Consider the following 27094-nt stretch of genomic DNA (forward strand, 5'->3'; position numbering starts at 1 on the left):
AAGTAGGATCACAAGTCCGCATCTTGTACAGCAATTAACCACTAAGAAGAATATATGCAGTGTATTATTTGTTGAAACTGTACTTCTGATTTGATTTGAAACTGTCTCATTGCTGTTTATCAATAAAACTTTGAAAAAAAATAAAATAAAATGAAGAGAACTAGAAAAATAAATAAAGTGATTGCCAGGTTTGATGGTGCATTCCTGTTGTCCCAGCACTCTAGAGGCTGAGGCAGGAGGATCACTAGTTCAAGACCAGCCTGACTGTTCTTTTTTGTAATTGAACTCATGACCTCATGCTTGCCAGGCAGGCACTGTGCCACTGAGCTGTATTCTCAGCCCTACATAGCGAGTTCAAGACCAGTCCAAACTGCATAGCAAGACCCTGTTTCAAAAAAGACAAGGAAAGTGATACTGCCATGTTTTTTTTAACTTCTCTATGTTCTTAATGCAGGTCTTTATATTACCATTATAATGTAGAGATAGGACCTTAAAAAGACAGTTGAAGTGTCTGACCTCAATGATTTGGTTTTATGGTTTATTTTTCAGGGAAAATTTAGTCTTACACTGAATGAACGTTTCAGCATGAATGGCGGTTATGTGGGTAAGTAGTATTCACAAGTGTAATGGGAATTTCTCAAAGGGTGGAATGATACTTTCTGATTGTCCTGGCATTGCTGTTTGATCTCTTCCAGGTCTTCTAGAATGGATTTTGGGAAAGAAAGATGCCACATGGATAGGGTTTATCACCAGATCAGTTCTGGAAAATGGTACAAGGTGAAGTGATTAGTTACTTTAGTATCAAACAGTTAGTTTGTTTATTTATTTATTTTTGTGGTACCAGGGATTGAACTCAAGACCCTGCACTTGCCAGGCAGGCACTTATTCTACTGAGCTATCTCCCTGGCCCTCAAACATTTAGTTTAAATTACTTATATTAAAATAAGAATGTATTTCCCAACCCCCAGTTTAACATCTGTTGAGGAACAAATACAGAATTTTTTAGGTGAACATTTGACACTCACATGAAATTAATTTTTTTTTCTGTTTTGGTTTTTGTATATGAGACGGGGTCTCACTATGTATCTCAGTTGGCCTTGAACACTATGTAACCCAGGCTGGCCTTAAACTTATAGTGATCCTCCTGTCTCAGCCTGCTAGGTGCTGAATTACAGGCGTATGCTACCATGCCAAGTGTAATTACTCATATTTTGTATGTCCTTATAGCAAGGAAATGAATTATTATTTTTTTTTAACATTTATTTATTGTGTGTGTGTGTGTGGCCAGCTCAGCCCACCAGGGGGCGTGGCTGGCTGGCATGTGGTGCTGGGGGATCGAACTGTGGTCCCTATGCTTTTCCAAGCTTGTTCCAAATAGGTGCTTTAGACCACTGAGCCATCTCTCCAGCCCAAATGTTTTCTTTTCTTTTTTTTTTTTTTTTGCGGAACCAGGGATCGAACTCAGGCCCTTGTGCTTGCCAGGGAAGCGCTTATTCCACTGAGCCATCTCCCCAGCCCCGGAAATGATTTATTAAAAAATATCAGGGATACTGATACTCTGAAGGGTTCCTGTGAATATTTTGGCATACAAAAATGATCCTCACACACAGCATAATGTAGTAAAATCTTCATTTAAGTGGCACATATTAGCCCAGAAGTTGCATTTTGCTGTAGCACAGAGCTCTCCTAATAAGAGCTCCTTTTCCTTCAGCTCACACTGCATCCAATTAAAGGACATAGGCTAAATGAGTGTGGAGCCTGATTCTAGTGCTTTCCAAGGGATAAATTCTTAGTTTTCTTTAATAATCCACTCCAGTTTTTGAAAGCCCACATTTTCCTGAAGTTACTGTCTTTGCCCTAAGTTTTATGTACTATAATATTCTTTCCCCTTCTGTTGTTGAATGACAGGTACAGACAGTAAGAGTGGCTCCTAAGCTCTGGAGGTGGTTATGTTCTTCAGCTGAGAGAGAACTTCTAAAATTCCTCACCATTCTGTTTTAAAAATGGTCACAGGGCCAGGTGGTCTAAGCAACTGCCTGCCTGCCTGCCTGGCAAGCGCAAGGACCTGGGTTTAGTCCTCGGTATCATGTGCTGTGCTGGCCCCAAGCCAAGCCAGCCGCCAAAACTGGGCATGGAGGTACATGCCTGTAATCCCAGTGCTAGGGAGGCTGAGACTGGAGGATCACTCTGACTCTGAGCTGTGTACCAAATAAAAGATTTACAAAAACCCTTGTGAAAGTATTTTTGCTTAGTTTTCATAGTAATACAAGAACTATTTCCATTTTAAGGCATCAAAAAAAATGTTTTTTCATGTTTCCATATAGCTATGAAGAAGCCAAGAATATACTGGTCAAGACCAAATTGTTGGCCCCAGCATACTTCATTCTGGGAGGTAACCAGTCTGGGGAGGGGTGTGTGATTACACGAGAAAGACAAGACTCTTTGGATGTATATGAGTAAGTACCTTTTTAAAGGCAAGTAAGTAGAAACTAAAGCCCACACTGACGGATGTGCGGGTGGGAGGCCTGAAGCCTAAGGGAATCTTTCCTTCTGTATCTAGACTTGACCCTAAGCAGGGCAGATGGTACATGGTGCAGACAAATTATGACCGATGGAAAAAGCCCTTATTCCTTGATGATCGCAGAACGCCTGCGCAGACGTGTCTGAAGCGCACAGCCCAGGAGGTATATTTGCGTTGTCTCCTATAGAAGGAAGCTGTAATTCCAGTAAGGGTACTCCCACTGGGGATTATCTTAGTTCAGGAGTTGATCACTGTGGCTTCATATCCATATTTTTTTTCTTTGGCTTTCAAAAAAATTTATAAACCTCATATTCTTTAGTGTCTGTAGATGTCCTCAGTGAGTTTTAACTTAAAGAGCAAAATTTTGTAGTACTTTTGTTTTCTTGCTCTTAATGCTGGATACTGTTCTATGAAGTTAGATAACAAATAGGTAAGAGTTTAAAAGGGGAAAGAATATGTTAGAACTGTTACATCTGTTTCTAGCAGTGACTGCAAGGGACATTCCTCTAGGCAGGTTGATTGAAGAATGTTTTGGTTTCTCGTGAGCCATTTCCGTGGATAAATCTGTATTTAACTTACTGAACCGAACTCTTTGTGTTTTTTAGAATCTTTCATTTGCAACCTTGTATGATATTCTGTCAACAAAACCTGTTCTCAACAAGGTATTTAAAAAATACTTAACCATATATGTGCTTGTAGGGAGACAATTTGGTCCTGTGTTTTATCTTCCCTTGTTATCTTGGGTCAGTTTAAGCATAAAGTTACATGCAGTTTAAGGCCAATTTTTAAAAATATTTTTTATGTGGCTAAAATCATAAAATACAGTAAGCTTGTTGATCACTATGGCTTCATATCCAAATCAGTATTTTTTTTTCTTTACTTTCATGGCATTTAAATTAGTTCCATCATCACATTCCTGACTTCTCCCTGCCTGGCAGTAATCTCAAACTGTACTGCACTAAGTCAGACAGAGCTCTGTGTCTTGGTGGACTAGGGTTTCTCCAGAGCTTTATTACATTTTTAAAAATCCTTTCCTGGGCCAGGGAGATAGCTCAGCATCATAAGCGCCTGCCTGGCAAGTACAAGGTTCCAAGTTCAATCCCTGGTACTGCAAAGATAAGAGATAAACATCCTTTCCCCATACTATAATGAGAAATGTGAAAAGTTTCCCAGTCATCTTGTTTCTAGTGTGTTCCAGATATACTCCCTTGCTATCCCATTCATTCCATCTCTTCTTTTTCTTGGTTGCCAGGCCTCTGTCTCCCTAAATTCAACATGACTCTGTTGCCTCTGCCAGGAAAAAAAAAAAAGCCTCTTGTCCTCAAGCCCGGCTCCTCCATGAAGACACTTCCATTTACTGACCACCCCCATAGCGCTCATTTTGCCCACACCAGCTTGTTGGGCATGTTTGGTGCAGTCTGCATGACCCCCATGTCAGCTTGCATGTGCGCTTTGCAGTCTTTGTGCCTGCAGTTTCCCCTTTGTATTTGGAATGCCTTGAGGATAAGGACAGCCAAGGTAGATGGCGTATACACCTAGTGCAGAGATGGTGAGCCTTTTAGAGATTGAACAGCCAAACTACAACCGAAAACCCACTTATTTATCACAGAGTAAAATTAGGATTAAACCCAAATACACCATGGCCCTAGTATATCATTAGGCTATGTGTGACTGTTATGTCTACACAGAGGAGGTTAAATGAATCTTAAACTGTGGTGGTAAAGCAGTGTGCTGCTCAGCAGTAAGTTCTTGTAAACAGCTAAAGATTTTCTGTAATCTGTTAATGTGTATGACCAGGAAAAATCTTTTTATTGATATTGATTGCTTTGTTTAATAATAATATATACTATATTATGTAGTTTTAATATATTGTTTAATATTAAGTAATTTCTTATAGTAGATTTTTTTCAGGGGCAGATATACTAATATGTCTGAACATCTTCGAATGTAAAACATCCTCAAAGTAAAAGTAATTTTTCTTTCAGCTAACTGTATTTACAGCCTTGATGGATGTTACAAAAAATCACTATGAAGCTTACCTTCGGGATTGCCCTGACCCTTGTATGGGCTGGTGAGCACACATCGGCCCACGGAATACGCCAAGACCCGACAGCGCCTTGTCCAGCGCGGCTGACCAGTGCAGCTGTCCAGATTCTCTCTGCAGGCAAAGGACTCGAGACTGGTTCTGAGTGATACCCTTGCCTTTCTCAGCGTGTTTACTAATAGCAGACTGTTTTTACCATAACAATTGATTTTCTTATTTACAGGTTACTTCTTTAAGTGAAGTAAAACAGTCTTCTAGGATTTGCTGAGATTCATTTCACTTTGACATTTGGGCATAGGGATTAACAATTAAACCACCTCCATGGAATTTCAAATCGATTCTCTACAGGCATTTGTTTGAACTAGTAACTCATGTGGCTAATGTAAGTAGTCCACATTATTCAGTTTTTCACTTTTATTAACATAGTTGTATATTTTTCTGTGTAGCAAAATTTTCCTTCTAACTACTAAGAGAATCGATATATCATTGCATTTTGCTGTTAGTGGCAGCAATATCATTTCACTCCATTGGACTGGGAGGATGAGACAGACATTCAGTATTTCTGCCATTACAAATACCTTTGAAACTGTAAAAGTTTTGGGGATTCATGAAATAATATCTGAGGCAGTTTTTTATAATAAGAATGGACCTACTTCCCTTTTCACAATTATTTTACCTTCTAGTATTCCAGGAAGTTACAAAATTAAAAAAAAAACCTGAGTCCAAGTTGGGTATGGGGCACATGCCTGGAATCCCAGTGCTCTGGGGTACTGAGGCAAGAGAATCAAAATTTTGAGCCCATCCCAACAAATTAATGACACAACAAGCCCCTGTCTCAAAAAGGCCCTGCGTTCAACCCCCAGTACCAAACAAAACAACCAAAACTGAGCCCAAGATTCTGTGCACTGATGAATGAACTTCAGACTTGAAAAAGGAAATAGGAAGTGAACTAATTAACTTAAATTTTCACAAGTGTCACTGGTTTAATACATAGGTTTTTAGTTTGTCCTTCTGATCAACATGTATTTTTTTTTAAACTTTTAGTAATTAAAATATTTTTGAGAAATCAGTATTTGTAAAACCACTAACAGAATTTGTTAATGTAACTTTCACAATTAACTGGAACATGGCATTTGTGCAAGACTGTGGCCACTTCATTTGTATAATCTCAGTTGTATGGTGATGTTTAATAAACTAATCTGGCAAAGCTTATACACAATGACTAGGTGTGTATTTACATGTCATTCTGAGGGCAAGGGGTTATTATCAAGAAATACAAGCTGAACATAATATCTAAAGGAAATAACAAGTGTTGTGTAATGGGTTATTAAGTATATGACTAAATGTTCACAGTTGGACATGACTAATACTTGCCAACCCATAATCCTGTAGTGTCAGCACAGTTTGCAAGTGTCCAAGGGCAGCTTTTCCCCTAGAGAGCGAACAGGAGCTTACACACAGTAATAGCATCTCCAGGATTGTTTGAGAGAAGAAAGAAAAATTACAAAAGGGTTTGTGTTAAAATAGGATGAGATTAACAAGAACAATTTCAAATTTTCATCCTGTTATGGCATCAAGTGCTATAACTTGACGTCTTTTTGAATAGAGACCTTTGAGGCAGGTGAGAATAAAGAAGTGACTGCTAGACCGGGGAGATGGCTCAGTAGAATAAGTGCTTGCCTGGCAAGCGCAAGGTCCTGAGTTCAATCCCCAGTACTGCCAAAAAAAAGTGACTGCTGATCCAGACTAGATTCGTCATTAAGTTTTTAGGTAGTATTTAGTGATAGGTTATGGCCCTGGTATGAATTGCTGAATTATTATGGTGGCCATCCAATATGGCTGAAGCCCTTAAAACAACAGCTCATCTTCCCAGAGACCACCTTCCCCCTTCTTCTTCAGTTCAGCCCAGGGTGCAGTTTCCTTTCACCTTTCCTGTCACCTCAGGGAAGGCACCAATCAGCTCCTCGGGTGTATGTAAATTTCCCCCTCGAGCCCACCCCCGGCAAAAGGCCACAAAAACCTCAGCCTCCCTTTGTTCCAATCCAGAGAATCCCTTATCTTCCCAAATTTTCTGCGTGTCCTCCAACATAATGAAGCCCCTTTCCCTTTTTCCTTCTGCCTGTTTCTGTGCTGCAACACCGTCAAAACCTATCATTTAGTTGTAAAGCAGTTTTTAAAATGGTATGTACAATATTTATATAAGTTTATACAGGTACTTATGTATAACTAGACATCTAGAACATCCAGGGATGACTGTAAGATCTTAACCAAAATGTTTTTTGACCCTGACCTGAAAATAGTAGTCATTACTATTTTAATTTTCAGAGGACAAAACTTAGTAGTCATGGGCATTATTGTATTTTTATAAATACTGAGCAGAACTAAGGTATAGGTTGGATCCATACAATGGGCTATAATTTGCCTGTCTAGGAATATGACTTTAAATGTAGGAGTGAATCCTATATACATTCCTTCACACATGTGTTTCCAGACAGTTTAACTCAGTAATAGCTATTATTTATCCAGAACTCATCACTTACCAGGTTTTGTGATAGGTACATTTCATATTTTTCACAGAGAATTCCAATTCTGCTTGAAATTCTGTTTGCTAGTGATTAAAATATGGTTAAATGATTTCTTGAAATTAACAGCAGTGATAGGAGCTGGGACTTGTTGGGTCTAACTCTTGTTTTTATCATGACACTGTCCTTCATGACTTTATAAGTAGGACAACAAGTAGCCCTCCCACAGGAGACTTCCCCCAGTTGAACATAAAGTACCCCAAGACATCATGCTGAGCATGCCATGACTTTAGTATCTCTGTCTGTTGGTTCCCTATAAATTATGTTTCCATAGGGATTGGAAACATTTTGGGGTCAGGAACTGATATATATTCATCTAACAAGTTACTTTTTTTTTTTTTTTTTTACTACTCCAAGTCTACATTGTGCTCAGCTTTTGTGGAGTCAAAGGACTTGTCTTTTTTAGCTATCATTTGGCAACCCATTAAAAATACGGACAGCTCTAAAATTTTCTTCAGTTGCAAAGTGGAAAAGCTCAGACAGTTATCACTTAATTTCAGGATATGAGGGAAAGTTTTTATTAAGCATTGAATATAGTGAATGTAGCCAGCAGGCCTTAGGCTACTCTGTTGCTGTGCACTGGCACTGGCCATTGCTGGCATTGAGGCATGGCTCATCCTCAGGCCCCAAAAGGGGAAGACTGGCGGCTGCTATTTGTGTAGAGTTGTCAGCTTGCCTAGAATTAGTTCTTTCTTTTTCCGTAGGGCACTCCCTTCCTCTTATATTGAGAAACTAGGGTTTGCAAGCCAGGTGCCACTGGGAGACTGGTGCGCATTGAGCAATTTGTCATGGTATTTCCACATGTTTTGTGACCGCTTTTATCATACTATCTTCTCAAGATGGTTGGCCAATCAGGTGTTCCCTGATGAAAGTCAATTGTCTCCTTGTGTACAGAGAACAGACCAAACATAAGAAGAAAGAAAGAAGCCAAGAAGGTTTAGGAGGCAGTTTATTACACGAGTGGGCTTGACTAGGATCTCTCAGTCAGTCCCACCCACAGGGTTTGGAGACTTTTATCGAGAGGGCAAGTGAGGTACAAAGATAGATTGGGCATTTTCTGATTGGAGGGTTGGTTGATATCATGGATTGCTAAAGGAATTTAAACATCTTGTTACATTGCTAGACCATCAGTTAAACAAGCATGAGTTACACAAAGGAAGAAGTGTCCTGTTTTACTTAAAATTTAAAAAATAAAAATCTGCCCAGGACACCCGCCAAGACCAAGCAGATATGTCTGGCAGGCCCTATAATGGAAAACGCCTTCCTTTATGTAAACCCGTCTTTACTGCTTTTGTGTAGCTGACAGTCTTTCCATGTAACTTTATTTCCCACTTCGCTTATAGGCTGACTAGCAGAACAGCTCCTATATGTCTGGATGTTTCCTGAGCTTGGCATTCCTTAGCTATGATATAGATTGTACAGTGCACTATCCACTTGGCCTGTTCAGTATAACCTTGTTGGGGAAAGTGGAACAAATTCCAACAAACTTGAAATTCATATCACCTAGGGTGCCCACAGTAACAAAATCCTTGCCTCTGCCCCAGGAGTCTACCAACATCCATTAAGGCCAGCGAGTTAGCCTGCAAACAGGGTGAGATCTCAGACCCTTCATGGCTCTTGACAGCAGTTTGCCAGGTATGTCTTGAAATACTAATCCCTTAGCCTTTGGGGCAGCTGGGCAGGGTCCTGGGCATGCAAGCCCTGGGCTGGCTACCCACGTAGCACCTGGCTCCTTTGAGGGGAGGCTTCAAAAGCATGGGGTAGACTGCATCTCCTCAGGGTGTCAGCAGGCTGCAGTTGGGGACAGTGTGCAAAGTGTAAAGCAAGTTAGTACAGAAGATCACCTGCCCTGCAGACTAGGAGCCTGTGCCAACCAAGTTTTGGCTATCTGAAATCCACATAAAGATACCTACCCATTCACCTCTGCCCTCCGTATTTTTAATACCAGAATGAAAATCTGTCTTGGTAACCCTGATCCTCACTGGTTGCAGTAACAGCATTCAGCTGCTTCTCCCTGGAGAGGTAGAGCAAGACCAAGCAGATGTCCTAGCACCTGGTTTGCCACAGACCTGATCGCTGTCATCAACAAGAGGCTGTGGTGCAATCAGACAGTTTATGTTCCAGATACCATAGAGCCCTGCACATTAAGCATCCCTGCTGGCTGGGTGAGAGGTGCAGGTGCAGTGTGGGCTCCTGGTGGACTCCCTTTCTCGCCGTAGGCAGGACCTTTATAGCTTACAGGTCAGGTTGTAGGCATCTGAATTGGTGGCCTTGACTTTAATCATGCCTGTGCTTTCTGAAAAGTAAGGCACTGTTTTGAAATATTTTAAAAATTTGATTGGACCGTTACTATAATTATCAAAGAAGAAAGCTATTTGTCTTCTAAATGTAAGCTTATCTAAATTCTTAAATGGCTGTAAAAACTGCTTTAAATCATGTGGGCTTGGGCTGTGGTTCAGTGGTAAAGCATTCACAAGTTCCTGGGTTTAGTCTCCAGTACCACAAATAAATATGTAATATTTTTATGCACACATAATTGATCGTATTTTAATTGAGTTCATTGTAAAATCTTGGTCATAAATTGTATGTAAAACTGGGTGTGATGGTGCACACCTATAACTGCAGTACTCAGATGCTGAGGCAGGAGGACTGCAGTGAGTTTGAGGCTGACCTGGACTACATAATGGAGTTCAAGGTCAGCCTGGACTACCAAGTGAGAGCCACCCCCAAATTGTATGTAGCAGTTTCAAATATAAAATGTACAATTATATGTTAAAAGTCTACTTTTACATGTACTTTTTCTGATAGATTTTGTTTATAATTTATACATTTTAGAATTATTTGATGTAAAGAAAGTGGAACCACCATGTCCCCTTTAGCTTATTCCAGTATGTGGTACACACAGTCCTTTTCAGTCTGCACCGTGGCACACAGGTAGAAAACATCGGAACTTCTGATTCCCCACCTGTTAAGTGACTGGCACAAGTCACTGCACTTCCTTGGGAGTCCATGTCTGCCTCTGTAAATGGAGGGTTTAACACCAGTCTTCTCAAAGGATCCTTTAAGAATCTACATTTAAACCATACCTCAAGTGAATGCAGTTCAGCAGCAGCCAACACCCATCCAACGTACACTGGAGTGTTAGTCATACAGACACATGGGTGAAGCCAGTCAAAATTTTCATATGCTGTATCAGGCAGAGCGCATGCACTGCTAGAGCAGTCAGGCAGCTTGCTTGGATACCTCCAAAATGTTCTGCAGCAGACCAATAGCAGCAAGTTTTATTTTTATAAGTGCATAAAATACATGTTACATGTGCATGTTATATATGTAAGTAAAACGTATTTGTAAATATGATTTACATACACAGAGAATGACAGAATTTTTTAAAAAGTACCTGAGTTCAATGCAAACTATATATGAATCCTAGGAAAACATGATAAATTCATGTTATGCTCCATAGTAGTCCAGTGCCCTAAACAACTGTAGCCCTTCTCACACTATAGATAATAATGAGACTGCATCACTTTGCTTCATAATGTCATGATAAACTGCAAAGCCATGCCTGTATGGGGAGGTGCACTGGTGAACGAACTCTGCTGCCGAGCAGCACTGACCAAGGACATCTGTTGCCAGTACCAGCTTGTTTTTTTTGTTTTTTTTTTTTGTGAAACCAGGGATTGAACTCAGGCCCTTGCGCTTGCCAGAGTACCAGCTTGTTTTTCACGCACATACTCAAGTATATTGGACCATACTGTCAAATGCAGTAAGACTGTTTTGTTTTTCTGAGACAAGGTCTTGCAGGGTGACATGGCAGACAGACATCACAGAGGACAAACTGCATGGTGGTCAGAAGGCAGCAAGACAAAAAGCAAGCAAGGGACAACCACAGCTCTTTCCATCCCTTACATCCTTTGTAGGCTACTTAGGGCAGGTAGCACTCACTTTAATCCCATTATCCTTGATCTTAGCATCATAAATTCTAGATCCAGCTACCTCTGAAAAGCCCCCAACTGTGACTATGGTTCTCTTTTCATTCTGAGCCCTCATGAGAATTATCCCCTTGATCATGTTATTGTTTGTGTCTAGATGTCCCCCTGAAGTCTCAGGGGGCGAGAGGTGGTTGGCTCTATAGTGTGTGATGCTGAGACTGATTCACGGATAAGATAAAGGGTGCCCGCAGACTCTGTCAAGGTCCTTTGCTTGCTTTGCTACCTTCTGCCCGCCATGAAGTGCTTCTTAACTCTAATGCCTGCCATCTACCCCACCTTGGAGCCAGCCAATTATGAACTAAAACCTCTAAAAACTTTCCTTTTTTTTTTTTTTTTGAAAACTTCGGGTATTGGGTATTTTATCTCTCTGAAAGGAGAAAAGACACCTAATTAAAATGAATTTAGAACTCTGAGAACTATAGACAACAAACAGTATTTTACAGAATATGTTAACATAGAGTTCAAGCACCTGAAAACTAGAAGTTGCAAGTTTTTAATAAGGAATGTTAATAAATTTATTTAAAAGGAATGTTATCTTTTCATATTTGGTTTAGATATTGCAGTGATATTTGATGGCAATTTTAACAGTTCACTAAGGGGCTTGGAAGATAGCTCAGTGGAGTAAGTGCTTCCCTGGCAAACACAAGGGCCTGAGTTCAATCCCGGGTTCTGCAAAAAAAAAAAAAAAAATTAAAAAAACAAAAACAAAACAGTTCATTAAGACCTCAGGTGATTGCACATACCTGCAATCTCAGGGTGCTGGGAGGTTGAGCCAGGAAGATAGCAAGTTCCAGCCAGCCCTGTCTCAAAATTTTAAAAAACAGCTGGGCATGTATCTCAGTGTGAAGGTCCTGAGTTCACTCCCAGTACCATATATTAAAGGAAATACACAAAGTTATGTGACCTATGTACTGCAAAATAAAAAGGCTTTGTTTTGTTTGATTTATAGTCACAAAGACTACATTGTTCGTATCAGGTTTACTTTAGTCTTTTTTTTTTTGGCGGAACCGGGGATCAAACTCAGGCCCTTGTGCTTGCCAGGGAAGCACTTATTCCACTGAGCCATCTCCCTGGTCCTCTACTTTAGTCATTTTTTAAAGCTACTCCCAGCTGCTTTGTGTTATCAGGTATAGTAACTTAAAAATCACTGGTCTGATTCTGTAACTTAGTGGTATCCTAATATTTCTGATCAAGATTATGGGGCCACAGAGGAAAGTGATCAACGATGTAGAGTGTGCCTAAGGAGAGTCACATGGAGAGAAAACATTCTCTCAGACTTTCACAGGGAGCAAATTGGTCAAGCAATGGTGACTCATCCACATGGCTGACACTGACAAAGGATCTATAAACTGCAGTACAGGGTTACAGGGTAAATCCTGAGGGGATCTGACTGACCTTGTCAGAGATAAATATTACATTTTTTGTTATATAGGTCTTGCTTTATCTTGGTCTTAACCATCCAGCAGAAAAGATAAAAATGAGGTATAAAAAACCATATTAATATGCTGGGCTGTAAAAGGCTCAAGTCAACAACCTCTGACATTGCCATTCATGCGGATAACCCACTACTATTATAGACTACTGGACTATATTGGATTACTTTGCTGAATTCATGGAACTATAATATATGAATGGCAATGGAATACCCATCTCTGATAAAAGTAAAAAAGGATATAAATGAAGGTCCATTTTGTAATAAAAAATAAGTGTCTGTATATACAAAATAGCATACATACATCTACAGCTTTCTCTTAGTTCAATAAGAAAGCTTTGAACTAATGGTGTTTAGATATCATGTCTGCATCTTGTACTATGAATAACTACTATTCCTAGACAATGTGCAGTGTATTATTATAACTGTTGTAAACCTGTTTTGAAACTGTCTCACTGCTATTTTTCTCAATAAAATTAATATAAAAAGATATCAAATAAAAAAAATCACTGGTCTGTGTTGAAGGTTACAACTCCATGTAGCCCCAATACTGGGGTTGAAACCCACCTTCATCACTTTTTTTTAAATGTTCTGAAGGATCCTAAAGTACATTGATGGACATTTACTTTGTTTTCACAGTTTTGGAATTATAAGTAATGCTGTGGGGAACATCTTTTTGTGTGTCTATGAAAAACAGACTAGGCAGTACGTACACGGAGTAGATGTGGTTAGATGTGATTGGATACTACTGAAAGCACCTTCCAAAGTGCCTGAGTCAGTGTACACTTTCACCAACAGGAGAGTACACTCCCTGGGAGCATGAACATTACCAAATCTAATGAAGCTATACAATGTGCAAGAGTCAGAGTGCAAGTGTTTGCATATTTCCATTGTCAGGTTAATTTTCATGGATTCCCTGGAGCACCTTACAGTATTATTCCAGATAGGGCTAAAAGACAGACAACTCTAATCTAGTAGAGGGCCCATGATGAGTACGAACATACAAGTGCCTGACCAATGCGAATGCACAGGGAAGGAACTCTATGGTGATGTTTTACATCTGGTAATCTGAAAAGATTCTGTGATTTGAAAGATTCACAGCCACTAACCAAGCCTTTCATGTTAAACTCAAGGAGAACCTACTCAGCTAGGCACTGTAGCAGACTGGATAAGACACAGTCTTTCTTCCAGGACCTTAGAGCTCAGGAGTACAGGTAGGAGACTAAATCAGCCAGTGTGGCTGGTCAGGACAGGAAATGGTACAGTCAGCCTAGCAACAAGAAACTGTAATCAGGCATAGAAAAGGATGAAGTTTTAAAGAATAAGTAGGAGTTTTAGAGTTGGGCATGGTAGCCAGGGCCTGTGACCCAAGTACTCTGGGAGGCTGATGCAAGAGGATCACAAATTCAAGCCCAGGCTTAGCAACTCGGCAAAACCCTGTCTCAAAGTAAGAAACAAAAGGGGGTGGGACTGGGGATGTAGCCATGTGAAGGCCCTGGTTTAATACCCAGTATGAGGGGAGGAAGGACAGAGAAAAAGGGGTGGAAGAAGAAGAGAATAGGAGGAATTTGGTAAAGGAAAAACATGGCTTGACTGACAAACAGTATGTATGAAGTATGGAAATGTGAAATAGGACCACTTTGGGGAATTAGAAGTTATAAAGTGCTTTCAGGGACCCATGGGTAGAGAGGTCAACAGATGTGTCCAGAGAGCTATAATTACCATCCTGTGAAACATTTTTAAAATATAACCTAACTTAACAGTCACCCTGTCTGGTTGCTGAGCTGAATTCCAGAAGGCTTTGAGACTACTCCAGCACAGGACTAAGAAAAAGATTGTGCTGTGCGCTGCAATGCCATCTCTGACGCTACAGTTTGGAGGCGAAACCAGTCTGAAGCAACAAGTGTCATACATAAGGGCAAGACTTATGTTCTCTGAATGATTCTCCATGTGGTGTTCCGCTTTGCCTTCCAATGATTTAGTTATCATGTTATCCTAGGTGCAAACCACCCAAAGCACCCTCCTTAATTTCCCTCCTTCCTGCAATTTGATGAAGAAATGCATTTGACAAATTCCCATATATTCCTTCAACGAAAACATATATTGGTAGAAAAATGTCACCACAGCTTATGCTGCCAACCAAGATGAAACAACATCTTCACCTCTCCACTTAACAAAGGGAATCTGATAAAACACATGAATTAAAGATATTTTTAAAGAATCAGGTAGGTGACATTTGAAAGATGGGAAACATAAGGCTAATAATTTCCCTAGTTTACTGTCTAACAAATGGTGTTGGGAAAACTTGTTATCTGTTTGCAGAAGAATGAAACTGGACCCTTGTCTCTTACCATATACTAAATTAAATCAAAATGGATAAATATCAAACATTAAGACAGAAACATTGAACCTTCTGCAAGACAAAACAGTTAAGACATTTGATGACATAGGAATAGGAAACTTTTCTAAACAAAACCTCAATGGTGCAAAAAATAGTAAAAATCAACAAATGGGATTATATCAGACTAAGAAAGCTTCTGTATAGCAAAAGGATGAGTAGAGTGAAGAGACAACCTACAGAAACACTTGACACGGGTAGGAAAGTATTTTCTAAGCAAAACTTTCCATTTATAATAACGCTAGAGTAATACAGTACTTTGGCAAACAAGACTGCAAGTTTCTTATAAGTATGCCCTTAGCAGAAGATACAGCCATGCTACTAGGCTATATCTTCCCCTGCATTCCATTATACTGCATTAAAGGTATTAAACAAATTGATGTGTCCATCCAATAGCTTAACAAGCGAATGAAGTACTGAGAGATGAATCTAAAACAAAATGTTTGAGAAAAGCCAAATTTTAAAAAGTACTTCTTGTATGTTACATTTATACAAAATTCTTGAAAATGCTAACTAATCTATTGTGACAGCAAATCACTATTCACCCTGACATGGGGTGCAGAACGATGGGATATAGAGATTATAAGAGACATCAGAAAATTTGGAGTGATGATATACTGATTGTAGAGATGGTGTCACAACTTAGCAAATTATACACTTAAGTAAGTAGTGGATTACATGACAATTACCCTGCATTAGAAGTGTTAAAATATACTTTGGGAGTATATTCCACAATATAATAGTCTGCTTTGTTCTGCTACACTGAGTAAAAAGAAAAGGCAAAGTATCTATTTTCATAGATCAAAAAATATTAAAGAATCTTCTCTTTCCTTCCTGTTTCCTTTTACTGTGCCACAAACAGGCCCTTTTAAACTGGCGATTGCTGTGTCCAAGGGAGAAGCTACTGTCCTCCAAGAGTACTAAGTCATTGCCCCAGGCCAGGACTGGTCCATCTAGAGGTTTAAGGCTGGTCTCCGTAGTTATTAGGACCAGGAAAGAATGACTTTGTCTCTGATTTCATTTTTGTGCTAGAAAAGTCCATTTGGCTTTCCTCACAAGAGCCAGCACTGGCTTTGGGCTAAATTCAAAGATATCCATGAAAACATTAAGAATGCAAGTGTTATTTGGCTGCAAGTAAATAAAGACTGCAGATTGTATTTCTGGTTTTGTGTCTTCCCTTTTCTTTGTGATTCTCCACTTTGGGAGTTGGGGATATTAAGCAGTAGTAACAGCAGAGCAGGACAACAGCAACTGACTGTGAGGCTGGCTTGTGGGGGGCCATGGCACATTCCTCAAGCATATACAGGTGTACACTGGTTTCTATCAGTCAACAGGGAGGAGCACAGCATCTACCCCGAAGTGGCTGACTATTGGATCTCAATCCTTCACAGGGTATGTAACTTCTGTTAGTAGCTCCTCTTCACTACTTGTCAATACCACCATAAGCACTATCACCAAGCAGGCAAATAAAAAGAATTAGAAATATCAAAGGCAATGTTGCAATGACTTGTGGATTCTTCCCACTAAAATATCATCACAGGAAGTTAGTTGTTATTCCTTAACCAGAGCCTTTTGAAAATCTTCCTACTGTTTACCATGATTTTATTGTCAAGCAACTGTCAATGAATATCTTACAATTTTTTTTTAACACTGCAATTGTATTTTTTTTTTTTTTTTCTTTTTGAGACACAGTATCACTATGCAGTTCAGGCTCAATTTGTAGCCCAGACTGGCTTTGAACTTGCAGAGATACTCTTGCTTCAGCCTTTCCAGTGCTGGGATTATAGGCATGCGCCCCCATGCCCAATCCTACTGTACTGATTTTTTTTTTTTTTTTGGTGGAACCGGGGATTGAACTCAGGCCCTTGTTGCACTTGCCAAGGAAGTGCTTATTCCACTGAGCCATCTCCCCGGCCCCCTGTACTGATTTTTAAAAGACGTGTATTTGCTAACTTCATGAGAATAGCTAAAGTCTTCATTGAGTTATATCATCAAAAGCACTTAAGACTAGATATGGTGGCAGACGTTGCAACCCCAGCACTGGGGAGTCCAAGGCCAGCCTGAACTATGTAGTGTAACCCTGTCTCAAAAAACGAAACAAAACAAAACCAAGCCAAACCAGACACTGAATATCCATTTATTAAGATCTTTAATGACTTTCAAGAAAGCTAATTATTTTTTATTGAGATTTAGTCCCTTATATTTTTAATTATTTCAAATATTTTAACACTAATTTCAATTACCTAATGTATAAAATAGCCTGAACTATATAGACCCTTTATCAGAAAAAAAAAGCTAAGCATTTCAAAAACTTAAATGATGTGTTGTTTGCAAAATTTCTATGAGTACTGGCAATTTTATCTCTTCCTTTCCATTTCTTACATATTTTTGTGTTTTACAATACTGGTATTATACACTATGGAAAAGAAATTATAATTATGAGCATCAACTTTCTCTTCTTGTCTTTAAAAAGAGACTTCTTCTTTTTTTTTTTTTTTTTTTGTGGAACCAGGGATTGAACTCAGGTCCTTGCGCTTGCCAGGGAAGCGCTTATTCCACTGAGCCATCTCCCCAGCCCCGAGACTGCCTCATTTTTCACCAAATAAGGTTGATAGCAAATTTTCAAAGAAATCATTTCTCAAAGTTCTTCTATAGTCATTTAAACAAAATTGAAATAATCATACAGTTTTTCTCTTTCAATATATTATCGCTGGCTGTGGTGATGCACACCTGTAATCGCAGCACTTGAGAGGCTGACAGGATAACTGACATAATTCAAGGCTGACCTGAGCTACACAGCGAGTTCAAGGCCAGCCAGAAAGCCGTAAGACTTGTCTCAAAAAGAGGAAAGAACCCCATAAAACACATGTTGTTATGAATCCCATTAATTACTCTGGTAGCAATCCTGTTCAGATAAATAGGATAAATTTAACCCAAATATTTTTAAACACTATCAAATTCATTTCACTAATGAGTAAAACCAACCTATCATTCTTCCTTTTAAATATTGTTCTCTGACAGTGAGGTGTTATATGCATGATACAACAAATTAGCAAGACTTTTTCATTCACTTAGAATTCTCCTCTTTTGTGGGATGGGGGCAATGCTTGGGGTGAAACACAGGGGCATTCTACTGTTGAGCTACATCCTCGATCCTTCATGTTTATTTTTTTGCGGACCTGGGGATTGAACTCAGACCCTTGGGCTTGCCAGGTGAGCACTTATTCAACTGAGCTATCTCCCCAGCCCCCTTCGTGTTTATTTTGAAACGCAGTCTTAATTGCCTATGCTGGCTTTGAACTTTCCAATCTCCTGCCTCAGCCTAAACTGGGGATTACAGGAATATGCAACAACAACTAGTTCAGTTCTCTCTTAAAACCAGTTAAAACTATTCTAGTCATGTTCTAACCCTAATGTTACAGAACTACTCCTGTGAGATTAGTGACTAACATACTGCTAAGTCCCAGAGGTCAACTTTCAATCCTTAATTCGTACACTGCATCCCTTTCTGTGAAATACTTTCCACACTGACTTCCCAGAACCTGTAATCTTCTCGGTCTTCCTTCAACATAACTTTTCATGCCTGGTTTAAGACAGACCTTCCCAATAAACCTAATATCTTCTACAAACAAGAAGCCCTGCTGTCTTCAGCAAACAAGTGAAGGCCATAAAGAATTTTGGACTGGACTAGCAATTTCCCTGGTGCTGGAAAAGCCAACTTTATATGCACTTTATATACTGATTGTCCTTGCAGCTTTGACCTCAAACTTTCCATCCAATCACTTCACACTACAACCCTAATTCCTATCTATACTTAGCCTCTTCTCTAGGCATTTGCTGATACCCAATCTTTCAGCCTGCCTGTACCTAGATGAAATTAAATCTCATTTTTCCCACAGTGTAGGTCTCCAGGAATTTCCTTACATGCCATTAACATGACAGTATCAATGAGTGTTAACTGTTTTTCTTTCAGCCTCTTGTTTCTCTTAGACAAGTACATAGTGTTAATTGTAGATAAGCTAGCTATAACACGAATAAAAGAGGATACAAATAAATTGTGGGGAGTGGTTTATTTTGGATCAAACCCATACTAGCCAAGCAGTGTACCACTGAGCCACATCCCCAGCCCATGAAATTTCAGGGTGGATACAATAAAGAAGATACTCTTACATGTCTAAAAATACACCAGTATCAGCGGAGAGAATCTTCTATGTAGGTAGAAGAAACAAAAAAATGTGAAGGCTTTATAGAAGAAGGTGCCACAAATGTATGAACAGAAACGAGGTCAGTTTGATGAGAATTAAGTCAATAATGGGGAAAATGAAAAATCAGGTCAAACTAGAAAATTACTTTGGTGTAGAGCTTGACAGATGCTTTTGTTTTACCTGGGATGAAATCAGAAGTGGTTGACAGACATGTAAAGACAGAGAATTTTAAAGAAACAATCAGAGTTGCACACCCACTACAACTGGAAATGCTGGCTCTTCCAGTCCAGGTGACTGGGCAATCTTTTATTTACATGGTGAAGTAAGTGAAATCCAGAGCCACTGTTGCTGTGACAGTTGGAAACTGTTCATTAAAGTAACCTGGACAAGGAACAAGTAAACTATTTGGAGTATTAATCATGCTATTTTCTGTATTTTATACTTTGACATCTTAAAAACACTTGCTTAGAGGGGCCAGGGAGATGGCTCAGTGGAATAAGCGCTTCCCTGGCAAGCGCAAGGGCCTGAGTTCAATCCCTGGTTCCGGAAAAAAAAAAAAAAAAAAAAAAAAAAAAAAAAAAAAAAAAAAAAACTTGCTTAGCAGGGAGATCACCCCCAAAAGCTTTTTTTTTTTTTTTTTTTTTTTTTGGTACCGCAAACTGAACCCCAGGACCTGTGTTATCATCAGGCAGGGGTTATGCCAATGAGCTGTATCCCTGGCATTCTAGTTCTTTCTTAGAGATTATCAAACGGTTAGGCCAGAAGCAGATGGCTTTCATATACAAGCCAACCAATCCTTTACATACAGTCCTATCACCTTTAAGTCCTGTGCAAGCCAGTGTTTTTGCTATTTTATATTATCCCAAGCAGTAGAGACCATCATTCCAGCCCAGCTCCTCCACATTTATCAGTAATAGCCAAAGCTAAACTGTTCACTCTACCCTGCCTTCCCCTAAGAAACTTCCATAAAGACTCTAGAGGGGCTCATGTTTTCTGCCTCTTGACCAAATGTGCTTTTCCTATAACCCTAATGTGGCAGCAGGAGACAAGCTTGCTAGAACCTGAGAACACAATAAACTTTCTCCCAAGGCTCATTTTCATTTTCTTGTGCAGCTTCCTGACTATATCCCATCCACCATTTGCATAAAATAAACATAACCAAGTAATGACAAAGCATCTATCCACTGTAAGATAAATTACCATAAGCTGAATAAATCCTTCTGGTTAGAAAAAATGTCATTACTTTTCATGTGCAGACTTTTTTTAAAAGACTAAGCATGTAAAATAAAGCCACAATTCTAAAATAAAATCTAAAGCATATCAATTTAAATAAAATACAATTCTGGGTTGTATGTAGAATAGACATTTATTAACAGTGAAAAAGCATTTACCCAACTGAATGTTACAAAATACAAAGGGTATCACCAGTCTAGCTAACTCAACCTGTGCAGTGTTCTTTCTCACTTACTTTGACATTTTTTCCCTCTACCTCAAGCCAAATTTTTAACTTAACAATTAAGACAAATAGGAATATTTAATGTCTAATTCTTTAGAAACAGTTACTAGGAAAAACACTGAACAAGTAACCTGCTCTCAAGCCCTAGCTAAAACTAAATTATCTATTAAAGTAGGAAAACAACAGACTAGAAAATTTAATGAAGCTCTTGGTACCATGGTAATAATTAGACAGTAACTATAACGTAAGTCAAATAAGCCAGTTTAATGAGGCTTTTAGGTACCATGGTAATAACTAAGGTATTAAACAAAATTTTCCCACTGTCTCCTTAATATGCATGCAGGGAAAGACAGTTACAATAGGCAAGGTTTTGGTTTTAACGTACCAAATAGTTTTCCCCTCTTCCTATTTAAGAGTCTAGAAAATACAGAGCCTGAGTATATATACAGTATATATATCTATATGTATATCTCTATATATACAGTACAACTAAGTCAGTTCAACTAGGTAAGAACTCACTTCAGACTGGAAGTTTTCTGAATGGGTTTTATTAAGGGTCTTTTATTAAGAGTATCAGTATGTAGCTCAGGTTTGCCCTGAATTCACTATACAGCCTAGGCTGGCCCTAAAATTGAAGCAATCCTCCTGCCTCAGCCTCCCGAGTGCTATCTGGCCCTGACTTATGTTAATTTAAAGTAAGTAGCAATACAGTAAATTTTTTCATAGGGAAATCATTTAATATTTCTTGATTACAGTTTATGTTATTTAAAGTATCACACAGGTTACAATTTTAAAAGAACATCAAGTTTTTTACATATGGGATATCTGAGTAAAGTGTTTCTCAATTTAAAAGATACTTTGGAACTCAGATCTAATACTTCATAGTCTTCACATTTCATTCAAGGTGGCATCTGTAAGAATGACTTATTGTTAACTGCCTCTGTCAGGCTTAACTGGGTCTACGGTATTAATGGAATAAAACAGTAAATCGCCTTTTAAAAGTTGGTTTACTTAGTTAAGTCACATAAGATTATCTTTATTCAGTACTTCAATACTTCTTCTGTGAACCTGCTTCTCTCTTACTACACACAGAATCAAAGGTTAGACTTTGGTTTGAAGCTACCATTTAAAAGGCAAGTTTGTCCAAAGGCATACAGAATCTTTATGTTGTTACATAATTTAAATCTACTTATTCTTACTTTAAAAGTCTGGTCTTTCATTTAAAATTAATCAAAATGTTACTTTTCTCTGCAGACACATTCCCTGATCATATTTTTAAATTTTTAAATGGAGGCAACACAGGATTTGCAAATCTAGAAAACACTCATTTAATAGACAACTGTATATGTTCTAGGTGTTGATGACTTATGTTCTAAACTTATGCATTTTTAAATACAGATTATTACCAAATATTCTGCTAACTTCATGGGTACCTTGACTATCTTTATCACCTGCATGGGGGGGGGGTGATTGTAGAGATCTAACCCAAGGCCTTGTGCATATTTGGCAAGTGTACTACCAGTGATCAACATGCCCAGTCCTGCCCTATTCTTATACAGGTACAGGACCTGCAGGTACCTACAAGAACATTGGACTCAGTAGCAGCAACACTGGCATTATTTGGAAGATAGGGCTACGGCTGGGCTCTATAATAAATATTTAATTTCTGACCACTGCTTTGAGTTGCCTAAAATAATACAGAATAGCAATTTGCTATATTGAATCCACCATAATTTCCAAAGAAAGATACAGTTAAGTTCAAACTTTATTTAAGACTGTATTTTAAGTTTAACATTACCAAACATCACAATGAGAAAAAAAAAAATCTAAACACAAAAGAAAAAAATAAAAGGAAAAAAAAAACCAAGAACCCCACAGTGTATCCAGGCTCAAATCTGTCCAGAATTCAGTTTCTAACGTATAAACTGCCATGGGCAGAAATTAGCACATCTATCAAAAATGCAGTGTCAAACTAATTTACATTTTTATACAGATCAAAACAGGTGTTTATTTAGAATCATTTTCCTGTATGCACTGACTATGTAAAGAGAGAATCAGAAGAAGCTCCGAAGATATCTCATACACTCTGGGCTCCCACTGTTTCTGAAAAACAGAATATTACTTTTTGTAAATCATTTACTGAATTACAACTACTTACTAAAATTGACTTTTAACATTGTACTCATCCATTAAAGTCTTTCTTTGTAATAAAGGATTACTAAAATAGCAATCCTAATGTATCTCAAGTTTCCTGGTAATACACAAAAAAGGAGAATTTCTTTTATTATATGGCAGACTACACAGATACTTCCTGCCTCAAAAAACAAACAAAAATACCACACTAGAAAAAAATAAAACTACTATTCAAAAAGTTAAATATAGACCAACAGACCAACAAAAGAAGAGAGGTTGTGAGAAAATACGAGGTACCAACAAAAAATAATCAAAGTCCAAAACAGATGGGGCATAGCAGAAAAGAATACAGGGAGACCCAGCCTGGAACAAGAGGAGAGACTGCAGTTGGACATACTCAATGTACTGAAATATGCAGAACTGAGCTGAAAACTGGGGTCCTACCCAAAGGCTTGATATTTGAATGGCCTACCCTTCTCTCAGTCTCATCAGAAAAACTAAAGGGGGAAAAGAAAGAAAAAAAATTAGAGCCATATGTGAGACATTAACCAAATGAGCTGATTGGGGGAAAACAGAAAACTCTTTGATTCTGATGCAAGAGACACTCTCTGAGCAGCTCACAGTTGTGCTACTCTACCCACAGAGAAGGAAATGTGGGATCATCACTTGGCTCTGATGGATGGTATTTATTTAGCATCAACCTCAAGAAAACTACATAAAATTTATTATAGTCACAAAAGAGGAAGGGTAATGCTAAAAATAAAATAGAAAAACTCAATATGAATATACAGGTCTAAATTCAAGAAACATGAGAAATATTTGATTTTGAAACAGAAAAAAATTGTACCGGAATTATAGCTTTCTCTAAAAGAAATAATAACCAATAATGAAAAGAAATAGGTTCTTATTGTTTATCATTAACTTTTCTTTTTGTGGTACTTAAGATTAAATCAATTGGACATGAATTCTAGCACTGGGGAGGCTGAGGCAAGAGGATTGCTGTGAGTTTGAGACCAGCCTGAGCTACAAAGCGAGCTCCAGGCCAACCTGAACTGCAGTCAGATGCCACCTCAAAAGGACCAAACCACAAAAAAAGATTTAATTTAGAGTCATTGCACTGAGCTACCTCTTCTATTCTTTTTATTTACTTACTTATTTTAAATTTTGAGACAGGCTCTCCCTATGTCTCCCAGGCTGCTATCCTCCTGCCTCAGCCTCTCAAGAGTGCTAGGATTACAGGACTGTGCCACCCTGACTGGCTTAATTCTTTTGTATCCTTCTTTCTTAAACCATACACAGGTACGTGATATATTGCCCTGCTAAAACTATAAAGAAATTAAAAATGCAAAGTTAACCATATGTCATTAAATTAGTGTCAATAAGTTAAGCAGCTGAAATATTTTTCCAGAATGACTCTTTTTTAAGATTAAGCTTAAATTTCCCAGGGTAGTACATTTGAAAAATAAGCCAAAATGATAGAATCATGCATGATTAGATACTTTTCAGTATAAAATTAAAATTGGTAATTCTTACCAGGTGCTTTTAAAGTCTGAGAATTTCCAGCTAATTCTTCAGTCTGCATTTCACATATTTCACCAGATAAATGGTTTTTCTGTTCTTCTACCATTTTCCTCCTAAGATCTGCCTTTAGAATAAAAATTTAAAGCTTAACTTATTTACTTAAATAGTATCTATTATACGGAAAGACAAGTTTAATCACAGAGAGCCACATACCTCTGAATATATTGTCAGTTTAAGTGGTAAATCTTCAACTTTCACAAAGTCTTCTTCATCAGACTTCTGACTTATGTTACCAGATTCTGCTTCCTGTAAGATAAATTGTATTTTAATTTTACAGTGCATTTCATCTCTGGATCTACGTTATCCATGCCAAGACCTAGTCACAAGTAAATATGTATGAGTAATTCCATCATGTTTTATTTTCTTCATACTTACACCTGGGTAACTCAGAAATCTGGAGTTCCCAAGAAGGGGTAACTGTCAGCAGCTATGAGAGCACACCGCTGGGAGTTTTGGTCCCCATTTTATTTAAAAACAACAAAAAAAGCCAGTTCACAGAAGACAGGCTTAAGTAACTAGAAAGCAACTCTTATTTTTTGATATTTATAAAATATACCTGAACTATATATCCAGAAGAATATATGTAAACATTTACAAACTTTTCAACTCTGAGCAGTTATAAACATGAGCTGTGAATGTAGTAATTCACTTCTGTAGTAACATCAAACTGTGTTTTTCTTTCTTTCTTTTTTTTTTTTTTTTTCTTTTTGAGATAGGGTCTCACTACACAGTTCTGGCTGTCCTTGGGCTTACTTTGTAGCCCAGGCTGATCTCAAATTCACAATGATCCTCCTGCCTCAGTCTGCCTAGGGCTGGGATTACAGGTGTGTGCCACCACACCCAGCTCAAACTGTGTTTTTCTTAAACTTGATCCATTTCTTCCCCCGTTTCTCGCTTCTAATTTTTAAAAGTATGACTTTTCTATCAACTATCCAAGTTACAGAGTTATAAAATGGAACAGTTCTACAATTTTGAGATAGTTGTCCTAATTCACTATTACTCTTTTGTTAAAATTAAGTTAGTAAATTAAGTAAAATTAAGTAATCTATTTTTTTGTGTTTTAGGGAAGGATCTACAGGTTGTTCAGGGTCTCACTATTAGACTGGACTTGTAGTGATCCATCTGTTTACAGCCTCCCAACAGCTGGGATTACAGGCGCATGCTACCACGCCCAGTCTCAATTGCCATCTTTGTGGGTCCTGTGGGTGGGGCCAGCAACACAGGCCTGGGGATCAAACCCCAGGACCCTGAGCCTGCTTGCGGGCACTTTAATCTGCTGAGCTATTTGGCCAGCCCCAAATTAATTTAAAATAAAAATGTTTTGATAGGTTCTAAACCTAAACACAAAGTGGAGTTTAGTTTACATGCTGAAAATGTTAATCTGAACATGAAATATGCATAGAAATGAAAAGCAAAAGTATATGGAAGCATAAATGATACATACATAATCATTCACTAGCACTGGAGATTCAGTATCGGGACTTCCAGCCAGTGAGCTTTCAGGAGTTTCCTGAGCAGATTTAACTTCTTTGACTCTAGGCACTAAGGTTTCAATTTCAGTTAAAGGTAACGGCAAAGGGTTAGGCTGTTGAGATGAATCAATAGTAGTAAGTGAGTCCTTGTGGGCAGCATTATTTAAAGATTCCTCATTTTCCAAAATATTGAGATAACAGGGCTTCATCGGAGAGCTATCTTGGTCATCTGTGATCAAAAGAAAGTCTTAATATCAGTATCATGACAAACAGTTAAATTTTAGTCTCTATTAAATAAAAACAATATGCATGAATGACAGCAACTGAAAGACACTGAAAACCAAAAAAAAAGGGCAACTACAAAATTTTCTTAGTCAAATTTAGTTCATTAGACCCATCTGGAACATTTTAAAAATTAGATTCTGGAAACTTACCTGATTTCTAATCAGGATTTTCAGGAGTAAGGGCCAGGAATTTAAAAAATGTCCCTTGTTTACATCTAAAGATGTTCTTTGCAAAATTTTTCAGTATGTGTAAATATCTGTGAACTTTTAAAATTGCTGTTTGCAGAAACAAAGCCCTCTTATGTTTTCTACAAAAGATTTACTGGGAGAAGAAAGATACACATCAAGTCCAAGGTACTTTCAAAATTACATTAACTAGGAATCTTTTTTTTCAGGTTGACACACATAAAAGATACTTTAGATAATCTTTAACATCAACACTGATTTAGATTTCTTACCTTTATTAGTGGGTTCTTGTTCTGATGGGGTCTTTGTGTTTTCTGTTTTTTCAAGCTCATGTTGTAGAACCTAAAATGAAGAATGTTTCAATAGAAAAGTCTTAAAATATGTGGTTATTATAAAAACTGATGTTAACTATGGCATGTTTTTGTCCAATCTGAGAACTTCAAAAAGGGAAATTAAAATATCTTCTAAAAGTATTTCAAAGAGGGTTTGGAAGCAATTACAAGATGGCTATGTAAAATAATTTCCTTTTCTTCTTGGACAAACTCAAAACAACTGGAATATCAGAGATTTCATATCTTAAAAATTATTTTTTAAATAAAAGGTAACCCCATTTATTTTAAAGTTATTTAAATATACGTGAATGGGAAACTGAACTGTCCACAAGAAGATGAAGAGTATGAAGTATCTTCAGCAAGAGTAGGGAATAAAAAGAGATTAAGTTCACAATTAGAAGGAGCAGATTCTAAGGAAGGAGGAAAATGGTAGAGAAAGGGTTCATGACACAAAGGGAGTGGTGGTGGTAGTTGTT

At 38.1% G+C, this 27094-nt stretch overlaps 2 protein-coding genes across 10 annotated transcripts in view; one reads left to right on the forward strand and one right to left on the reverse strand.

Annotated features, from left to right (window-relative positions):
- Asah1 (N-acylsphingosine amidohydrolase 1) overlaps window positions 1-5324 on the forward strand; it is a 48346-nt gene extending 43022 nt beyond the window's left edge. The window contains exons 9-14 of the mRNA XM_004637228.2: window positions 550-604; window positions 696-777; window positions 2325-2456; window positions 2561-2684; window positions 3127-3183; window positions 4507-5324. Coding sequence (XP_004637285.2) covers window positions 550-604; window positions 696-777; window positions 2325-2456; window positions 2561-2684; window positions 3127-3183; window positions 4507-4596 — 540 coding nt within the window. The 3' untranslated portion in view covers window positions 4597-5324. The remainder of the gene's footprint in view (window positions 1-549; window positions 605-695; window positions 778-2324; window positions 2457-2560; window positions 2685-3126; window positions 3184-4506) is intronic.
- A 17053-nt stretch (window positions 5325-22377) lies between these two features.
- Pcm1 (pericentriolar material 1) overlaps window positions 22378-27094 on the reverse strand; it is a 112723-nt gene continuing 108006 nt past the window's right edge. For all 9 annotated transcript variants that reach the window (XM_023721985.1, XM_023721982.1, XM_023721978.1 and 6 more), the window contains 5 exons: window positions 26559-26628; window positions 25789-26045; window positions 24498-24590; window positions 24297-24408; window positions 22378-22733 (listed from right to left, as the gene is read on the reverse strand). In XM_023721985.1, coding sequence (XP_023577753.1) covers window positions 22708-22733; window positions 24297-24408; window positions 24498-24590; window positions 25789-26045; window positions 26559-26628 — 558 coding nt within the window. In that variant the 3' untranslated portion in view covers window positions 22378-22707. The remainder of the gene's footprint in view (window positions 22734-24296; window positions 24409-24497; window positions 24591-25788; window positions 26046-26558; window positions 26629-27094) is intronic.

Source organism: Octodon degus, unplaced genomic scaffold (genome assembly GCF_000260255.1).
Source record: "Octodon degus isolate 3935 unplaced genomic scaffold, OctDeg1.0 scaffold00088, whole genome shotgun sequence".
Classification (NCBI taxonomy): domain Eukaryota; kingdom Metazoa; phylum Chordata; class Mammalia; order Rodentia; family Octodontidae; genus Octodon; species Octodon degus.